This window comes from Mangifera indica, chromosome 19, assembly GCF_011075055.1.
Source record: "Mangifera indica cultivar Alphonso chromosome 19, CATAS_Mindica_2.1, whole genome shotgun sequence".
Classification (NCBI taxonomy): Eukaryota; Viridiplantae; Streptophyta; class Magnoliopsida; order Sapindales; family Anacardiaceae; genus Mangifera; species Mangifera indica.
In genome coordinates, this window is record NC_058155.1 from 12858341 (window position 1) to 12879097 (window position 20757).

The following is a 20757-nucleotide window of genomic DNA, read 5'->3' on the forward strand; positions in this document are numbered from 1 at the left end:
GTAGTCGGGCCGACGGTATTTTGTACACCTAATGTGACTAGACTTAAAAGTCGTAAACATCTGAGTTTGGCAAAACAAGTAAGAAAACTATATTATATATAACTATTTAATTTTTTTTTTAATTACTATATTATCGGCTTGAGAGTTAGTAAAAGATGTAAACTGCCTATTGCATCTTAGAAATGAAATTAAAAAGAGTAAACCTTGGGTGGCAACTAATGCTTTACCATTTTTAATTTGATGTCTAATATTCAATTGGGTAGTTTACACCTTTGAACTCCTAAGCTTTATTGGTCAAATAAACAAGTTGACTTTATCACGTAATAGAGATCAATGTTTTCAAATTTGGATCAAACATTGATATGATAAAAAAGTTAATTTGAGCTAATAGATTATCAAATTAGTATTTATTTATTTAATTATTAAATATCAAATTTGAATTGAGCTTAATGATGAAAATATATCACTCTTTCTTTACTTATGAACATTAGATTAGAATTTTAGCGATGACTAATCAAGAATTATATTTTTCAATCACACTATATAAAAAAAAAAAAAAATCAATCTAATCTTAATACACCTCCAATTAGTTTCAAACTCAAACCCTCTTTCTTGTTTAGGCAACCCATCTTTTACCACTAAATTTATCAAGACTTTCTTTAAAGGTTTTATTACGTGAAAGTCAAGTCATTCTTCAAAGATAATTATGGTTGTTGAAATGGGCAAGTTCTTCTGCAGAGCTTCTTGAAGAAGGCCCTTTCTATTATTAGGTCACTAGAAGCCAGAATGCTAATCATGGAAGTGTTTGATTAAGGTGGCTACTGCCTACCCTCCTTCAGGTCAATTGATTGGACAACCCACCAACTTCTGAATGTGATTTCATTGTTTTGTAATGGCTGAAAATCCTGCAAAAAACAACTGGTAATAATGACCGTGTATGCTTTATTGGGTGAAGATTATGACCAAGGCACTTAAACAACGAATTCTTCAGCTGTACGATCAAAAACCCTAAATTCATTCATTCATTCTGCCCTGATCAGATCAGATCAGGACATCAATATTATTGATATAACAAATTTAGAATAATGAATTATCAAATATAATTGTAATATGACAGTATAGTGCATAATATATCCTTGCAATTACTTTAAAAAATTATGTTGATGTTGGCATGATCAATTCATTGGACCAAGGTGAACCATAACCTAACATGATTGGCCTTTTATCAGTTAAAAAATTGACCTGGACCGAACCGTCCAATAGGTCCAGTCAAATCCATTTGACCTGCCATAAAACCCATTTTTTCATCATATGGCACGCTAAGAATCAGATCAGACTAACCAATTTTTAGATAGATATAATTTTAAACCAACTTGGTATATTCTACGATTTGCTGCAAATGCTCTTAGAATAAAACCGAAATGCCATAAACCATATACAGAACTCATATAATGATCACCTTTTGAAGTAGAATGACAACACTATCAAACAAAATTATCGTTCATCCAGATATAAATATAGCAATTAAACGTTCTCTTCAGATTTACAAAATACAATAAAGAAAAAGAGAAACCAAGCTGCTGTTTTCTATCAGTATCACAAAAAATTATAATATCTAAGCCTCCTTTCAGGATATACTAAACAGGTATGGTAAATAAGAAACAATACAAGTATCATTTCACTAATAACCAAAATTAATCATGGCACATACCATAAGCATTAAGCTTCGCTGTAAAGAACCATATATATGTCATTGCCAGCAGCCTTAGCAATCAGAACTCGTATCGTCCCTCCTAAGAATGCCTTCCACAATCCAAAGTTAATGAGGTGACACTGAAACTATACATGCACATGAGGTCCTGAAACATCATCGCAATAAAGCTGATTCATGATTAACTGTACACATTTACAAACTTTAAACCCTTTGCCACTGTGAAAAAGAAAGAAATTAAAGATAAGTAAAATTATGTGCATAAATAATATGTATAAACTTAAGTACAAATGATGGCATGCATTATGTGATTGGATGTTATTTATCTTTAATTCAAAATCAATTAATCGTATGGTAATATATCGTATATACTTAAATTTATACTCATTGTTAGTACATATAGTCTCATTGATCAAAGATACATTCTGCCATCCTTTTGGTAGAGAGCAAACACCATGATCTAGCCCAAAAGAGAAAGGTTTTACATGGATTAAGTTGCAGGGTTATAAAATTATCTCCTTTAAATTTTTAGTTACATAGTCCAGAAAGCAATAGTGATAATGGAAACATTTAACAGAAGAATCAAGAAAGTATTATAGGGAGTTTGGATTTACTTTGTTGACATCAACTTTAGCATGTTCTGGTCGATCACACCTTGATGGAATCATATTTCTCACCCATTATACCACCTTTTTGCTTCTGGAATTCAATATACCGCAACGTACTTGAAAAGAAAGCACTTGCAGCTGGATCTGGAGTTGAGTCACTCTGCATTTCCGTACGGATCAATTCAACCAGGCTTTGAATTGCTGAACTTGTGATCTGTGAATTTCCTTTCTCAAAAAAGTACAGGTACCTGAAACATTACCAGCCACTTTATTAGAACTTTCAAGCCAAAAACAAGCCATCATTTAAGTGGTATGTCTTCCTACGAGGTGTAAGACTGTCCTTATTGGGTCAATCCATGGAAGGCCAGTCACCCAATAAAAAAATGAAAAAAGTAATGTCGAAGCAAAAGGTATATGTCATGACAAATTGAACTTTGTAAAACTCAGAGCTACTGACTTGTTCAGTATTTCAACAAAGAGTATGACAGGCCCACTGATACCCCGTGCAATAATGGCCATTTGTTGAGCAGCATTTGCAATCCTCAAGGCACGCTTTAGGCAAAGCAATACCCTACATTCAAGGAAAAATAACAGTCAAGTTCTCTTTCATAATCTCTTACAATAAAGGGAAGCTGTAAAATACAACACCGATATAACCCCCAATACCATTAGAAACAGAACACTGAAGTATGACAATAATTGAAACCAAAATGGGGATGGAAAGTTTCTTGCAGCACCAACCAACTTACAGAAAGTTACATGTATAAATAATATGCAGACAAAATGATTCATTTGCTCAAACCAGACCATGCAACTCATTTGATATAAATTATCAGGCTGTGCACCTTTCTCCATCTTTAAGGCCATCTTGATCATCAACCCAAAACAGATGCGAACAAGCATAAACTGCTCGACATTGATCAGGCTTCTTTAATAACCTAGCTGAATACTGAACAAAGAAAACATGTTAAAATGATTCTGGGAAAAATGTAAGTGGAACAATAATCAGATTATATCCAAATATTCACCCCTGTAGCCTTGTGCGTCAGAGTATCCCGATTCTCAACACCAAAGGCATTCATCCTCTGAAGGGATCCTATAATCAGATGTATGGCAGTGACCTGGGCTTTGGAATCCTATAAGCAAGGACATATTCATGTTAACAAGAGAAATTACAAAGGGCAGAAACCGAGCACCCACATCACAGTTTATTGATCATGACAACTACAGTGACTTTCATATTGTTTTTAAGGCAAACTAAAAGATAATATAATCTAATTACAGTAAGTTCATTGATGAATGATTACCGCAATTTCTTCTTCGTATAATACAAACGCCTGAGTGAAATATTCATAGGCAACAGCCTCAAGATCACAGTCACCAGCAGCCTGATTGTTGATAGACCAAAATGACTGTACGTTAGAATCAACAAGTTTTTCCACAGAAATACTTGAAATCTCTTTTCCGATAGCAAATAGTCATCAAATAAAAAATAAACTAGTGCTGAGGCTCGCACAACCTTAGACTGAATGCTGGAAGTTGTTCTTCACAAGGTTACACAATGCAAAAAGCTACCCCTGTCAATTACATACTACACATCCATACAGATATCAATCAGTGAAAACTTACCTCAGCACATTGCAAGTACAATCTCAATGCCAGTTCAGGAGATGGAACAGAAGAAAGAGCCTCAATAGTCTGAAATTAATTCAAAAGTTTGATCATGACAAGTCCAAATAATTTGAAAAAAAAAATGTCTTTCTTAACAGATTAATTCTCAGTGGACTATCAGACTAGTCTAAGAACATTGAAGATTGCTTTCAATTCTTAACAGAAACTATAATTTTAAGCAATAACCTGACTCAAGATCTGAAATATTTTTTTTGGTGTTGCGGGTTCTTCTTCTCCAGCTACATCTCCATCCTGACTCTTCAATCGCCTAACCAACTGCAAAACAGAAAACATACACAAAGCAATCTCTATGTGTCAATTCAAAAAATACAAATGATTATTCTTACACATACATACAAGAGGTAATCCTGCAGTAGGTTTAAGTACATGAAATGTCCCTTGAGTACTGCTGCTTTTTTAATAATTCTGAATTAAAACTATCCACAACTGAAATGTCTGTCTTTTTATGTTTATCATCAGAAGTAGATACAAGACATAACAATAAATATGACATCATGGCATATTCTATTCTTGTTCTAGCTCCTGAAGCAATATCCTATATTTTGCACAATTGAATATCCAATATTCAGATTTTCTAAAGATACAAAGGCATAGAATGCGACAATCAGGTAATGAAAGAAAGTTACCCTCAGTGCAGAGAACACAAGAGGAGGAACTGTAAATGGTAGTCGTTTTGGTCCTCCAGTCATGATATGTTTCCTCACAGTGCATATAATCTGCACAGTAGCAAACCATAGAATGCAAGACTATTAATTTCTGACATACCAAAACTATAAAAACTGAGCCACAGGATATACAAGCTAAAAAGATCCAAATGTCTCCAAGCAAAAGATGGATACGAGCAGTAGCACTAAGTATTACAAGTGCAGAAAACATTTACTGACCTTTAACATTTCCTCTAAGTCATCGTTATAAAGCATGTGTATGAGACAAGCAACAGAATTCTGTTCTTCCTTGAAATCCTCCTCATCAAGCTATTGGGAAAGACATAAGCACCCCCATAAAGTGATAATAATTAAATCCAATAACAAGTGTAAGATACAAAATTTAAATCACTAGATTACAAAAAAGTGGCCAACAGAGTAAAATTATCAGTATGCACCTCATCCTCTGCAGTTTCATCCACATCTTTAATGAGCCCCTTTAGTAATTCAAACAACACCTCAACCTACAATGAGCATATTAAGCATATTCCAAAGAAAAAAAAAAACTATAATATCAGTAAACAATCAGAGATGAAATATACCTTCTCATCAGTTGAGATGCAAGTGCAATTTTTCATAATGCTCTGAATAATAACCATCGCCATGACTTTTTTTGTTCCATTATCAAGGTGGTCCATAACTCTGGGATAATTAGAAAGAGTCAAGACAGTGACAATATCATTGTACTTTTCCAGTGGAGCACTTAAAAGCGAAACAACTTGTTTCATCGCCCTGCTGTCTTCAAGCTTTGGTATGCTGGATAGCTTTGCAACACATGCTCCCTGTCAGATCATTTACCATAATAAAGAACAATCAAAGCCTCAGGAATATGTGTACAAAACCCTATGCATATGAGATGTATAGATGCAATCTGTGTCAACTACATATATAACATTTGAAATGAAACATACCAGGACTTTGTCAACATAATCAAGCCGATCAGGATGAACACGAAGCGTAAATGAAAGAAGAGAGACGTACAAAGTTATAGCTCCAAGAATAGGCATGTCAACCTGTGCATCTATCACCTGCCATTCAAACACTGCTAAAAAAAGATCTGTAGAGAATAACTTCATGCTCCAACTTGAGCAAACCATACAAGTCTCTCATTTCACCCACCCAACAGCAAAATTAATAAGCAAAATACAGTGAGACACTTTTTTTTTGGAGAAATTAAGAAATTTTATAAAACAAAAATAAAGTACAAAATTCGAGAGGCATACCCCAAGCAAAGTCACAAAAGACTCATAAAACAAAACAAAATGAATGCCCAGGCTCCCAAAAACAAATTAAGTAAAAATCATAATAAGACAAAAGGAGATATAAAAAAAATCACTTGAAAGAATTTCAAAGTGAATTCGCAACTTCAGAGAACCACACATTTACCTTGCCAATGGCATTGCTCAACTTAGCAAAAGCTTCCACTTGTAGAAACTCAGGTAACACCTGAAGGAAAACCATAATCAACAAATTGTGACAGAATAACATCCAAAAAGGGCATATAGTTAACTTACATCTGTGCTTGAAGCAGCATAGTTTGATAACCTATCCATTAGTCGAGATAGCACCGTCTTGATGTCAACTGTTGGCTGAGAATAAAAAAATTAAACACAATGAAGAAAAGGACAGAATGATACTTTAGTTGATCTAACTGACCCCAAACAGAGTGAAAGGAGCATTGATTCCATAATATGTATTTAACATACAAAAAAAACATTTAACTGTGTAATTATCATCAAGAGCTGTGTCTCCATCATTCTAGGTTGAGGAAGAAAATCAGAAAATTAATATTATTTGTAGGCATAGGGCATTTTATATAAATCATAAGCAATTTCCACATTGCTGTGATTATATAAAAGCAACATATGGTGATGGTAGACAGCTGAAAACTTTCCTCATGGAATCGGGGATTAGAAATTTCTCAATGCATTAGTATGATGGACTGGCAAGGTGCCCAGCTAGCCGATGCAGCATAGGATGATTACAGACAACCCCTCCCCTCTTCTCAATCCAAAACACTGTAAATTATGAAAAATACCTGAAGCTGAGGGCAAGCACCCAACAGTGTCTCAAGGGTCTGCAAATGATACTCATCAGGGAAGACCTGAATTATGCAATCCATCAGATAAGATTGAGCAAGTTCATCTTTACAATTCACAACCTGCCCAAGCCAATTCAGATCCATATTACAAAGATACGAAAATAGCATTTTACAATATCGTAATTCTCTAAAATAGAGCCGCATAAGTTGCTGTAAAAGAGAAATGTATCATGCAACCTGCTCTATAACTCTAGGAAGAACATTGTCTTTGTACATCTCAAGGTCCACACCCTCAATCTGACTGAGAACATGAAGGTTTTTCCCTACCTAGCAAAAAATCAGATACAGAAGGGTAACTTCAGTACAGAAGAATTCCATACACATGCACTGTTTCATCCAATGATAGGCTCGTTTGACATTACAAGATCACGAAGTTCGTTCCTTTCCTTCTCCCGCTTCTCTCTTATCCGACCAGGTCCCTGCGACCAGAAAGCCCAATTGAAGGCCTCAACTCAAGCATCACCAAAGAGTATGAATGATTCACAAGCACCATAACACCTGCATGGCCAAAAATCATGCTCTCATGATTGATTTCTACTTTTATGGCATGCAAGTACTGTGGTGCCATGCATGTCCAAACATAGTATGAGTTTACCGATGTTCAACAAACCTGATACTGCATTCGAACCCAAAGTTTATTCATCTCAGTGAAGTTCTGTAGCACAAATTCTACAGCATCCATCACAGTGTTAGCATCTCTGCAGAAAGACAGTGCCACGTTTGAATCATCAGTCATAATTGTTTCCAATATACTATTTGCAACCAGCACTATATTACAAACTTCCATGATGGAGCCAAACATGTTGTGTTGTAACAGTCAAGTCAACTTGATTGAAATCAACTTCACATTCAAAACAATGGCGACACAACCCTCTTACCCTTCATATTCAGAACCAACATCAGGCAATTTATCTCTGCTGACTTGAGCAAGATAACTCCTCAAAAATAACCCACGAATTGGATGTTGAACACCCCGACACATTTCCACAAGATCTTTTAGGACATCCTTAGCAGGAGCCTCTTTAGATTTAATGTACACGGACCCAACAGTACATAGGAGATACCTGATACATCAACAACATCAAATTCATTTAAACTGAAATAACCGTTAATGGTGTAAACTCAAAAGTGATGGAATAATTTGAAAAAAAAAATGAAAATCTGACTCGAGTGATTATAACTTACAGTCTGGGCAATATATTGCCAGCGTGTTGAACAAGCTCATATAAATCAACAATTGATACACCATGCCTGCTTTCATCTTTGAAAAACATCTCCAGCTTCCTCAACTCATCGAAAGCTCGCATATCTTCAAAATAATAATTTTAAAGCATAATTACAACCAAGGAATTATAAAATAAATCACATGAAATCAAAATCAAGATTTAATTTTAACAAGTATACAGAGTTCATAGTATTTGTGAGGAGAAAGTTTGGAAGTTCGAAGCTCCGAGAGCATCTGAGCTGAATATTTGAGAGCTTCTCTGAGATTATTAGAGTCCTGAGATTACCATAACCAAATACAAAATTAGAATTTTGATAGATCGCTAGCGAAAAGAAAAGCTAGAGTTTGATAAAATTTAGGAAGAAAAGGAAGTACCAAAGCGCGATGCATGTACAGGGCGTTATGTTGAACGCCAGCGATCCCTTCGGCCAGCCATTTCTCTTCATCCTCATCCACGTTCGACATCATTTCCCTCTCTAACTCGATCGCAAGTTAGGGTTAGGGACGCTGGGGAAGGTTGTGAGCAAAATTCCGTTTCTGTTTCCTTAGCAAAACGACGACGTAAATGGTTCAATTTCAAAGTATGAAGTAGTGATACGAAGCATGAAGTCCGTGATTATGCTGTGAGTCTGACCAAAATCTTACCGGTGTAAACTTTGCCAACATTTCAGTAATATAGTAAGGGCAACAAACTTATTCCCACCCAAAGATTTCTCATTGACCAAGTTTTTCCCCTTTAATTTAAGACAACTCTTTTATCCACCTATAAACTATTAAAATTAACTAAATTCATTAATTTTAAAATTTTATCTCATTTTTCTCTCTAAACTCTAAAAAATAACTATTTTCTCCTAGACTAAATCTTAAAAAATAATATTTTCCCCCTTAAGATTTACTTTTCAATTTCCAATCACTCTTTTAGTATCATATTTGACAATTTTTCTTTCCTTTGATTAATGATTGAAATAAAAAAGATAAAAGCCTTTCTCGTCTTTCTGAATTCAATCTTGGCCAAAGGAGGGAGATTCCTGAATTCAATCTTGGCCAAAGGAGGGAGATCTCCAAAAGAGTGACAAAAGATTGAAAAGTAAATCATAAGAGAGAAAATATTGTTTTTTAAACTTAGATCGAAGGAAATTTATTATTTTTTAAGATTTAGAGGAAAAAAATACTATAAAATTTTAGTTTATTTTTAATATTATAAATAAAATAATGATTTTATATTTTTTAACCACTTATAAATATGTAGAAAAGTTTTCCAAAATTAAATAGTAAAAACTCAAAAAATGAGTCATCTTTAGTGGAAATAAACCTTTAACTATATATTAATCCAAACCAAACTATGATTCACAGGTTGCTTGTCTGTCCTATTTAATTTAATTAATTAATAAAAGTGTTTGAGTCAATTTAGATCAAAATTAAAACTAAATTATTTTCTGTTATCAACTTTTTGCTTTAAAAATAAACTGTGTTCTACTCCTTTTTTATTGTCATTGTTCTTCTTCACCAATTCATTCACCATTTAAAATTTTGAAGTGAGCACATGTACACAAGGAACTACTAAAGTTGAAAGCTTAAATTAATAATTTGAGGAATCCTTTAATACCTTATGCATTGTCTTTTGTTGATTGTCTCATGTAAAGGCCAATGTGGGTTTATCAGTCCATGGATTAATATTTAATATGGTACTATGCTATAGTTTCAACATAAAATACGCCATCACTGCAGACAACGCAACTGTGGTTTCTTATTGGTCTCTTGAAAAAGTACCTTACGAATTTATGGGCAGAACAACAAGGGTTCAATGATAACGGAAGAATTGAATTGATTAAAACAAAGAAGTCGATTATGAATCAACCCAATATACAGTGCATATACAGGAATCAAGGAAACAGACTAATGGTATTTGTCAAGGGAATGATAAACTTTGTTTCATAATTGGGATCTTCCTCACAACTGATCCATAAAATCTGGCAAGTATCAACAAGGGAATGCTTAGCCACCAAATACATATCAAGCCTCACAAGTAAAAATTGACAAATAAACCATCTGATGCTTCCTCAGAAATCCCTAGATCGTCAGTCAGATTATACACCACGGCTTGCAGCTTCCTTACTGTGGGGGAACAGGAAAAGGTACTATGGGAGAAGACTGCAGTATGGCTAGGAAGCCATGTCACTTTTACGCTTCTCCGGCAGACCTAGATTTTTCTTGATCAAAGTATGGAGCAAGCCTTTTGAGACTTCTTCTTCCTCTTCTTTTGTTTTGGTGGCTGAAGCACAACTTTTATTGCTGCATCAAAAACTGCCTTCACGTTCTGCAGTTACATCACATGAATCCCATCCAAAACTGGAGCAAGAGAATGATCCCTTAATATAGAAGTGAGAAATGATGGAGTGGATATGCCTACCTGTTGTGTCTTGGCGCTACATTCGATGTAGGCTGGGGCACTAATCAGTTTCTTCAGTTCCTCTCCCTTTCGTGAAAAGAAAATCCAGAGCAAAATTTGAAAAAGTTTTAGGGGAGGAAGAAAAAGCGAACGCCAAAGTTAGCATTAATCTGAGGATATTGTTCTGCTATCTGAGCTGTAGTGATAGGCACTGCACCGGGATGATCAATAAAGAACTGCTGATCATCTGGAAGATCTGCAAATGGTAAGGCCATCTAAAAACTGGGCGCAGCTTTAGAGAAAAGAGAGATACTCCGAAGCATTGGTATAAAGACTTCTACAGAAGATAGGTCAAAAAATGATCTTCTGAGAAAAGAACTTTCCAATATCAATCAAAGATTAGTACAATATAAATAAGAGAATGGCCAAAACAATCTGAATAAAGGCTAAAAAATTACCATTTTAGTTTATTAGAAGAAATTAGCAACTGCTAAAAATATGAGGCCCTCTAAGAACTAATGCAAATCATTCTAATAGTATATATCTTGACAACCTATAATTCTCAACCCTTAAGTACACATGCTATAGGAAAAAAACCAGAATTCTGTAAATAAAATCACTCTGATTGCAATAAGAATCACTCAATCAAACAACATCATGGGAAAATTAGCTGTCTAATTTGATAATGAAAATGACACTCACTTAGCCTGTAGCAAAAAGTCTTTGCCTTAAATATAAACCCAAAAAAATCAAAAGAAGTCACAATCCAGAAACATTGGACTTATGTTATAATCTCAGAAGCAAGGACTTAAATCCCACATTAAAAAGTATGATTTCTGGTGTAAGGTTTATATGGGTTTGAGCTCTCCAATCTAAATAACTAGTTTTTGGGGTGTAGTTTTTCTAAAGTTTGCGTCATTTGTTATCAAAGTCATCAATTTCAACAGCTAGCTAGCTAGCTAGCTTTGTTACAAGCATTTATAAAGAGTATAATCACAATTAAAAGCAGCAGACAATGAAAGACAAACCAAGCTTTCTTCCAACAAGGACAATTGGAACACCAGGTGCATAGTGTCTCAATTCTGGAATCCACTGAAACAGAAACCAAGCAAACAAGTCATCAGCTAATGTACTTGCAGACAACTTAAACAAATTTATCATCTCAAGAGAAAGTTCACAAACGACTCAACACCTTCTTGACAACATTTTCAAAGCGGGCCTTACTAATAAGAGAGAAAGCGAGAATAAAGACATCGGCGCCTCTGTAACTCAATGGTCTTAGTCTATTGTAATCCTCCTGACCTGCTCAAAAGTGCTTAATTTAATTCAATCGCATGCCGGGAAAAAACCCTTACTGTTGGATGTACGTCAGTTAAACATGAAAAAATTACCAGCTGTATCCCACAGTCCCAAGTTTACGGTGTTGCCATGGACAACTACATTTGCACTGAAATTGTCAAACACAGTTGGCACATAGTCCTGATAAATTTCCCATGGTCAGCAGTAAATCAACAGTTCCGAAAACAAAGAAAAATACTGAATTATTATCGAACAAGAGATCAATTAAGCACCTAACAGAGAAATCACAAATATAGTGCCAACTAGTACCAAGCACAAATTTGGAAAAGTCAAATACAACAAGGTTGAAAGCATAGAAGAAGAAAGTGTTAGAAAATTTAGTAACACGAGCTAATATTAACTATAATTTTGATTAATCCAATAAACTAAAATATATTAGTTAAGTCACCTCTTCCAAACCCAAAATATTCTGTGGGTTCAGGAGAGGAAGACCATGCAATCCAGACAAATTTCAAGAAATATATGGAATCAGAAAACATGACTCATCAAATGTTCTCGTTAACTTAAACTAATATGCGATGATCCGACAGAGTGGATTGATTTTATTTTGTTAATTTAATTTTATCTTACAAAAAGAAGTTAGTAACTGACCGTCGGAAAACTGTTGCTGGTATAGGAAATTAACATGCAGGTTTTGCCGACGGCACCATCACCGACAGTTACACACTTAATGAACCTGGAAGCGCTCATTTATTAGGCCAAATAATATACACTGGTCACCGACAGACAGTTTCACACTGGTTTAGTGTTGATAGCATTCGTGAATTATTTAAATAAATATTAGGCCAAATAACTAATCCCACCCAAGGTTTGCTGAAACGACAAGTTTCACTCGTAAATACTCATCTATCACTCATACCTGTTAATATCTTTTCATCTTTCTTTCCCGTTTGGTGACCATCAACAGTTACAACCGTCCACCATGTCTGGGATGATGATTAATCTGTCAATTGGATGTTGACATATGTTACCTAGAAAAACAGGAATGGAAAACTTATGAAAGGAGATTTTAGCCGGAGATGGAAATTCAAAGAGGGGAGATTTTCTAGGTCTGGTGAGTCAGGAAAGGGAAAAAAAAAAAATGGAAAGAAACTTTTGTGTTTGTGAGATAGGATTTCGTCTTTTGAGTCAAAATTTAAGTATTTGGGAATCATTTTTGAGTTGGGATAAATTAGTAATTTAATTGAAAATTAACAGAATATATTAACAGGTACTAACAGATATGGGAAATGGGTGGATGTTTAGCTTTTTCAAACTTAACAGGTGGAATTTGTCATTTCAGTAAACCTTGGTGGGAAAAGGTCTTTTGTCCTAAATATTAATATAATTTTGTATATTTAATCAGTGTATATAAAATTTAAATTACACTTACATAAAAATTAATTTGGTCTCATGACACACGAAAATGTCAACTCGTAATATATAAAATGTATGTTAAAAATATCAAACATGGTGGTTGCGACTCATATTTTTAAATCTTTATGTTGAATCAAAAGTACCTTTTTAACAACATAACTATTTCCAACCCAAAGTTGGAAACTACCCTCTGTTTTTAAATTCTTAGTCTAAAATCTAATTCGATATTAAGCCAATTTAAATATATGAGTTTGATATAGTTTATATTAAATTTAAAGTTAAATTATTTGTTAACTTAATTTAAGTATTAAATTAGTTATTTTATATTAAAGTCAATATCAAACCAATCATTATTTAAATTTGATTTAAATCAATTATAGATAGTTGGAGTTTACAAAGATTTAATTGATTCAAGCTCATTTAGGTTTAATATACAGTTCAATTTAAAAAAACCAATCTTAAGCTATAATTTTAATTCGATAATTTTATTCAAAATTAATTCGTTTAACTATCTAATAATATAATTTGTCTTATTAATATACCATAACTTAAATGAATTCAAAATAAACCTTATAAATTCATATTGAGCTTAAACTGAGAGATTCGCGGCTCCAATTCACGTGCATTCCACCACTTGCCAAAAGATATTTCCTAACATAGTAAATACTAAAACAAAACAGAAGGCCAATCAAATTTTGTCCTTTTATGTAATTCCAACATCAAAACGACACTGTGTCAGTAACAGAACTTGATCCAGCTTCGTCAGTCACTCCCTCCAAAAAAAAAAAAAAAACTAACGACATTTCAAATTAAACCAATTCATAAATATTAAAGAAATAAATCGTCAAAAACTTCCCCACCCCAACCCCAAACACTTGGACGTTACAGACGACAGTCTCCATATATCACGCTCTTGAAATTTTCCTTTTCAAAGCTCTCATGTATATCCATTGGAACGTTCAACGTAAGGCTAGCCACGAGAATTTAATGCCTTCTTTGGTGCTTCCATTTACTCAAGATGTCAAGATTGATCCCACCAGTGACAACCATTTTGCCTTTTGTTTTTCATCAATGCCCATAGGTTTTTGATATCATTCCTTGAATCTTCATCTCTTTCATCAACCAAGAGCTTTGACATATGGGGTTCTTTAGTACTGTATTGGGTTTCTTTGGGTTTGGATTTGGAACTTCCATTGGACTCCTGATTGGTTACTATCTGTTTATCTACCGTCAATCCACTGATGTCAAGGTCAGTTTCCGTTTCTCTTCTTCTTTCTTTTTTTTTTTCCTCAGATTTTTCATTCTTATTCTTTTTTAGTTATAATTTTATTCCTTTTTTCTATTTCTCGATTGAAATTATTGATCCAGTTTATTTGGCAGACTCATCTGTTTTTGAAAATTTTTCTCAAGTTGATTTTTTTTTCAAACTTAAAACTACTAAATTAATAAATACTGCATTGTTAGCCTAGAGTCATTGCGGGGCATAGGCCTGCAAACGGGGGTAAGGGGCCGTATAGATCTGTCTTGTCCTGTATCATTGATTTTGATTTTCAGTTTCATTTCGCTTAACTTCCTGATTCCATGAGGAAGCCAAACTCTGTTGCAGATATATTTGAGTGTTATAACTTCGGCGACTTGCCTCTGCTATTCAGTTTATTGCCTTCTTATATTCACAGCAAGAATATATATTGCTTATAATTAGATAGGAAACCAGGAAGAATTTAGATCTTTCTGAACCAAATTCTGAGTTTATTTCAGTCTTCTTATTATTATTATTATTTTTTGTTTACTCTTCCAGGATCCAGAAATTCGGCCTTTAGTTGAACATGAATCAGATGACCCAAAATCATTGCAAATGCTGCTGACAGAAATACCCCAGTGGGTAAAATACCCAGATTATGATCGTGTATGTTACTACTTGCATCTGCTAAACTTTTTCCCTTATGAAAATGTAGGGCGTAGGTTCTGCAACATGCTTCTTATAGTTTTGTTTTCCTGAAGGTTGACTGGCTTAACAAGTTTATTGAGAATATGTGGCCTTACCTTGACAAGGTATGCCTCGTACAATGATGTTTGAAATTTTTTTCAATTTTAGATTTGGAATTGATGATCGCTTCATCTATAAGATATTATATTGACACATACAAACTCTCACTATTTGGTCAATGGATGGAAGCCCCACTCCTTGATGAGTGGGAGGGGGTGGTGCTCTAAAACCTATAAATGGTGTTTAATTATCTACTATCCATTTCTTATTATATAATGAATATGGTGTTACCTGATGTTAGTTGTTGTTCACAATTCGAGCTTATCTCATCAAGAATCATATTAGAATTTTCCTAAAATATTAATGTTTAATTTAAACAAATATAAAAGTGGTATAAGGATAATAATTCTAGTATATATAAATATATTATTCTTTTGTATGAGTGACATTAATTTTGTGACAAAGATATGCATGATAACGAGAGATATGAAAAAATATTGAATATTATTGACTCTTTTGTGCATAACCATTTTGCATGAACCAAAATAGATCACATGATTAGTTGTTTTATTGCTCCAGTGCACAGTCTCTAGGTTTTTTTTTTTCTCTTGTCTACAGAGTTTCCTTGTTTTACTTTTGTATACTGAGTATGATATTCAAGTTTTCCAGGCTATTTGCAAAACTGTAAGGGAGATAGCAAAGCCAATTATCGCCGAGCAGATTCCCAATTACAAAATTGACTCTGTTGAATTTGAAGCACTTTCTTTGGGTTCTCTACCACCAGCATTTCAAGGTTCAGTCTTGCTCTCTCTCTCTCTCTCACACACACACACACACACTTTTAAAGATCACAAGTATCCTTTGAAAATTGGCATGTGCTTAAAAAAACCGTGCCCATTATTCTTGGTTTATTTTTACGCCAGGAATAAAAGTTTATACGACAGATGAAAAGGATCTGATTATGGAACTAATAATGAAGTGGGCTGGGAATCCTAATGTCCTTATTGTAGCAAATGCATTTGGTTTGAAAGCCACTGTTCAGGTATTCTCTTGCATGACTCCTTAACGAAGAGAAACATATAGAGAGAGTTAATTAACCACTGGTTGCAAGTTCGCAATTGATTCCTTTTAGAGTATTTCAGGTGGTTGATTTACAAGTATTTGCAGCTCCACGCATTACCCTGAAGCCATTGGTTCCTACCTTTCCTTGCTTTGCAAATATATACGTGTCTCTAATGGAGAAGGTCTGTTACAATTTTCAAAACTGTTCTTTTCTAAAGGTTATTCAAAGAGTTCCAAAATCCCAGTTGTTTATTTTCTGGTCATTAAAAATATTTCCTTTCGTCTCAATGTCTAAGATCAGCTCTCATTTTGGTGGGCATATCCTATTGAAGTTGTGTTTACTCTTTTGTGGGAGTTCTCAATTTTGTTTGTAAGGCTGGATTGAGCTCAGCCAACTTGGGCTCGAATCTATGTTCATCTCGAACAAGCTAAACTTAAATTGAAACTCTAATTTTATAGTTTGGCTTGAGTTCACCCCTAAATTTGTCATACTCTTTCTTCTTGCCTTTTCCTTATGGGTTATTCCAATCTGATTTTGCAGCCACATGTCGACTTTGGGCTAAAACTGTTTGGGGCAGATGCCATGTCCATTCCTGGCCTATACTCCTTTGTCCAGGTAGTTTATTACTCTTCATGGATTAAGTTATAATATATTGGCAAAGTTGAGTTTCCTTATAAAGAACTTTCGCATTACTTAACTTCTTTGGCTATGGGGGCTGGTTATCTATATAGGAGCTTATCAAAGATCAAGTTGCAAATATGTATCTCTGGCCTAAAGTCCTAGATGTACAAATACTGGACCCTGCTAAGTAAGCTTATATATATATTTCTTCTGTTTTCCATTATGAGTTGAAGGTGTTTGCCAGGACCTGCTAACAGTTCTTTAATATTCAGAGCCATGCGAAAACCAGTTGGAATTCTCAGTGTAAAGATTCTGAGGGCTACGAAACTTCAGAAAAAAGATCTTATTGGTTCATCAGACCCTTATGTGAAATTGAAGCTCACGGAGGAAAAGCTTTCCGGGAAGAAAACGTCTGTAAAACATCGAAACTTGAATCCTGAATGGAATGAAGAGTTCAATTTGGTTGTTAAAGATCCAAAGTCTCAAGCCTTGGAACTTCAAGTCTATGATTGGGAAAAGGTACGAGTCCTGGAATGTAATTTCCTATTCCTGGATATACCATATACCCTATTGAGGCTTGTGCATGTTTATGTTATCTTATCTCAAAAGCTAGCTCAAATAATGAGGTTATACTTATACTCAAACCAACAATCCTCCTCTGATCACACATTGGTCATCGGCTGAGTTTACGCACCCCACATGGAGTAAAAGGGTGCCTTCATGGAGGGGCAAACCTATCCTTACCCAAACTACCTAAGATTTATAGGGCACTTAAATGGGTCGAAACATCCTCTCAACACTCATTTTTTAGTTTTTAGAATGAACAAAATTAAAAAGCTACATGAACCGAAAACTTCTCGATCGACAGATTATAATTTAAATTTTGGGCTCTGATAAAAAAATTTTTATCCCAAAAATAACTTAAAGAGAGAGAATTTTCCACACATTTATAGACCTTCACCCAATCCAATTTCCAACCAATGTGAGATCCCTAACTCTTGTGAATGTCAATGAATACATTTTCTTAGGTGGGCAACCATGATAAGATGGGAATGAACATCATTCCTCTGAAAGATCTTACACCTGATGAGACAAAAGTTATGACTGTTGAGCTGCTAAAGACTATGGACCAGAATGATACACGAAATGAAAAGTCTCGTGGACAACTAGAGGTGGAATTGTTGTACAAACATTTCAAGGAAGATGAAGTTCCAAAAGATGAGGATCTAACTTCGGTGGAAAAAGCTCCTGAAGGAACACCTGCCGGTGGTGGTTTACTTGTCGTAATTATACATGAAGCTGAAGACATCGAAGGGAAATACCACACAAATCCTGCCGTCCGCATACTTTTCCGAGGAGAGGAGAAAAAAACTAAGGTAACCTATGACTTCTGCATTTACAATGAAACTTTATTTTATCACAAATCCTGTGTTGCATGTGTGTCTCTTAGGAAAAAGTATGATTTTCCTTAGTGGTAAGAATTCAAAATTACTCTATTTAATAACCATTCATTAACAACCAGAAACATGAAAAGATATTGGAATAATATTAAACCTTCACACGTGTTTTATTGATTCTACACATCCTCTAATTCCTTTGCTTATCTCCTTTCAATACTTAGAACTCTAAACTTTTACAAAATTTGGTCCCATCTTGCTCAGTATTAGTTGAACATGTCCTCCCTTTCACTTTCACTTACCGAGCCTATTGTATTTTAAATAAGATTACAAACAAGTTAGTCGTTTACGAATCTTTTGTGTAGAGTTAGACTTGTCTCTAGTGACTTAAGAAATTACCTGGGCAGTGAGCTCACAAGTTTATAATTTAACTTGAGTAATAAATCTCTAAAAATTTGAAATGTTTCTTTTACTCCTTAAAATCTTATACATACCAAACTTTTATATCATTGTATGACAGCTTTTTAGTCACATTAGTTATTAAAATTTGCACAAATAACCTAATGTTAAATTTCAAATGCAGGATTAATTAATAAATATATAAGTTATAAGATGTGTGATAGTTGGTGGAGATCTTTGTATATCTTATGAATTGGCAGTGAGAAGATAGTAGTCAATGCATAAACATTGTTGGGAGGTTTGCTTCTTTGATTTATCAATTCACATTGATGATTGGCATGCTACAGCGTATAAAGAAAACCAGAGATCCAAAGTGGGAAGAAGAGTTTCAGTTCATGTTGGAGGAACCGCCCAAAAACGACAAGCTTCATGTAGAAGTATTCAGCACCTCCAAAAGGTCAAGGATGGGGTTACTTCATCCCAAGGTACTCATTCATTATGACATCCTTGGTAACTTTTTTTTTTTAAAACAAAAGCTTACTGTAATTTCTCACTTTTCTGATAGGAAAATCTGGGTTATGTCCTTATAAGTCTTTCTGACGTTGTGAACAACAAGAGAATCAACGAGAAGTACCATCTCATTGATTCCAAGAATGGGCGAATTCAAATTGAGTTGCAGTGGCGAGCTTCAACTTAAGAAGTTGGCAAGTTAGGTGCTTGAAAGGGACCCCTTGAAAAAAATATTTCTTTTTTTTTTTTTTAAGTAAATCTAAGTTGCTGGCATCTCCTCTGCTATAGTTTACGTTGGCCGTAGGGTTAGATTTAAATCGAACTTATTTAAACTCAGCTCAAATAAATTTAAAACAAGTTAACCTTATACAAGCTCGAGCTCGAGCCAATATTTTTTAGCTTTCTAAACTCGACCTCAAGTTACTCATTAAATTTGAGAAATAAAAAATTTTAATACAAAATAACATTATTTTAATCAATATATATTAAAATGACGTCGTTTTAATAATAAATTGGTTAAAAGCTCGAATTCAAAAAAGGTCAAACCAAATTCGAGTTTAGCTTCTATGAGCTCTATTATATGTAAATCAAGTCAAACTCTAACTCGATTCGGTTTGAATTTAACCTTGGTTAGTCTCAAGGCTAGAGACTATTTGAGTCAAACCCAAATAAAACTAGGAATCAATTCTAATATAAAATAGTTGCTTTCATATAGACTCGATCTTAATTAGAAAATCAATTAATTTATGATTTTATTCAAACAAATTCGAACTTGTATGTTTATATAAATTTAAACATAAATCTATTATAAAAATAACCTAAATTCTAAATTTGACCCTGGTTTATTTGATCTAAATTTAAGTTGTTTGAATTAAATCTAACCATAATTAGACTTGGATGAAGTCAAACAAAACTCAAGTTTATGTTTATTTGAGTTTAAGCTCGAGCTTAATAATACGAATAACACTTAAGCTCAACTCACATGATATTGGTATTGTAAATACAAGTTTGAGCTTATAAATTTGTTCTCAAAATGTCATTGCGAGCTCGATAAACTTATATATTATAACACTAACATAAAATAGTATCAATTTGAATTAGTTTGAGCTCATAAATTTGTTTTCGAAATGTCATTGCTTTATTCATATATATATATATAAATGAGTCTATTAAATCAAATATCAAATAACTCGAGGTCAAACTTAATAACTTATCATGCAAGATTTGAGCTCGACTCATTGCTGTCCATTTTGAGTTCAAATAAACCAAGGCAGCAACTGAGTTTGGTTTAAAAGCACCCTCACTATGAAATATATTTTTGACCAAACCCGGGCTTGGACTTTTTTAAATGAATCCAAGGCCGAACCCGATCGGCCAAGTAATTATAATCGGGACTCGGAGAAAGCAAAATGTTGGGCGCATAAACGGCCCAGCTTTACTTTACAGCGAAAATGAGAAGCCCTACGTAAACTAGACTGAATTAAAGGCAAATTGGATGCGACCTTTGCCCGCCACTGCTTCTACTTATTGAAAGACGGGCTCGCTGTTGTCTTCTCTATCATGCAGCAATCCTTTCCGATTTCCAAACCAGTTAAAAGGGTCATTGGCTTTACTTTACTACAACGAGGCATCATT

The 20757-nt window shown here is 34.2% G+C and overlaps 3 protein-coding genes across 7 annotated transcripts; 1 reads left to right on the forward strand and 2 right to left on the reverse strand.

Moving 5' to 3' along the window:
• Positions 1–1486: 1486 nt before the first annotated feature.
• LOC123203192 (vacuolar protein sorting-associated protein 35B-like) lies at positions 1487–8681 on the reverse strand. 4 transcript variants are annotated; one of them, XM_044619432.1, is made up of 23 exons: positions 8417–8681; positions 8221–8317; positions 8002–8125; positions 7695–7880; positions 7427–7514; positions 7179–7235; positions 6994–7083; positions 6754–6876; positions 6230–6304; positions 6102–6161; positions 5627–5743; positions 5258–5497; positions 5114–5179; positions 4896–4985; positions 4638–4727; positions 4177–4266; positions 3949–4017; positions 3627–3707; positions 3348–3455; positions 3165–3268; positions 2777–2890; positions 2326–2567; positions 1487–1859 (listed from the first exon to the last, which is right to left on the reverse strand). In XM_044619432.1, exons 1-22 carry the CDS (start codon positions 8507–8509, stop codon positions 2360–2362), a joined length of 2370 nt encoding a protein of 789 aa, XP_044475367.1. In that variant the 5' UTR covers positions 8510–8681; the 3' UTR covers positions 1487–1859; positions 2326–2359. The 4 variants fall into 4 exon arrangements, with proteins under 4 accessions (XP_044475367.1, XP_044475368.1, XP_044475369.1 ...); XM_044619433.1 differs by having other exon boundaries at positions 1487–1930; XM_044619434.1 differs by having other exon boundaries at positions 6754–6819; positions 8417–8679.
• A 1160-nt stretch (positions 8682–9841) lies between these two features.
• On the reverse strand, positions 9842–12515 carry LOC123203193 (rac-like GTP-binding protein RHO1). 2 transcript variants are annotated; one of them, XM_044619436.1, is made up of 7 exons: positions 12381–12515; positions 11822–11909; positions 11623–11732; positions 11459–11522; positions 10619–10686; positions 10452–10517; positions 9842–10358 (listed from the first exon to the last, which is right to left on the reverse strand). In XM_044619436.1, exons 1-7 carry the CDS (start codon positions 12477–12479, stop codon positions 10257–10259), a joined length of 597 nt encoding a protein of 198 aa, XP_044475371.1. In that variant the 5' UTR covers positions 12480–12515; the 3' UTR covers positions 9842–10256. The 2 variants fall into 2 exon arrangements, 1 of the variants encoding a protein (XP_044475371.1); XR_006499232.1 differs by having other exon boundaries at positions 9842–10333; positions 10452–10686.
• A 1505-nt stretch (positions 12516–14020) lies between these two features.
• LOC123203606 (synaptotagmin-2-like) lies at positions 14021–19409 on the forward strand. Its single transcript, XM_044620044.1, has 12 exons — positions 14021–14394; positions 14944–15051; positions 15147–15197; positions 15802–15925; positions 16056–16174; positions 16275–16376; positions 16736–16810; positions 16927–17003; positions 17089–17335; positions 17845–18192; positions 18960–19097; positions 19178–19409. The coding sequence occupies exons 1-12, from the start codon at positions 14284–14286 to the stop codon at positions 19307–19309; spliced, it is 1632 nt and encodes a 543-aa protein (XP_044475979.1). The 5' UTR covers positions 14021–14283; the 3' UTR covers positions 19310–19409.
• Positions 19410–20757: the final 1348 nt, after the last annotated feature.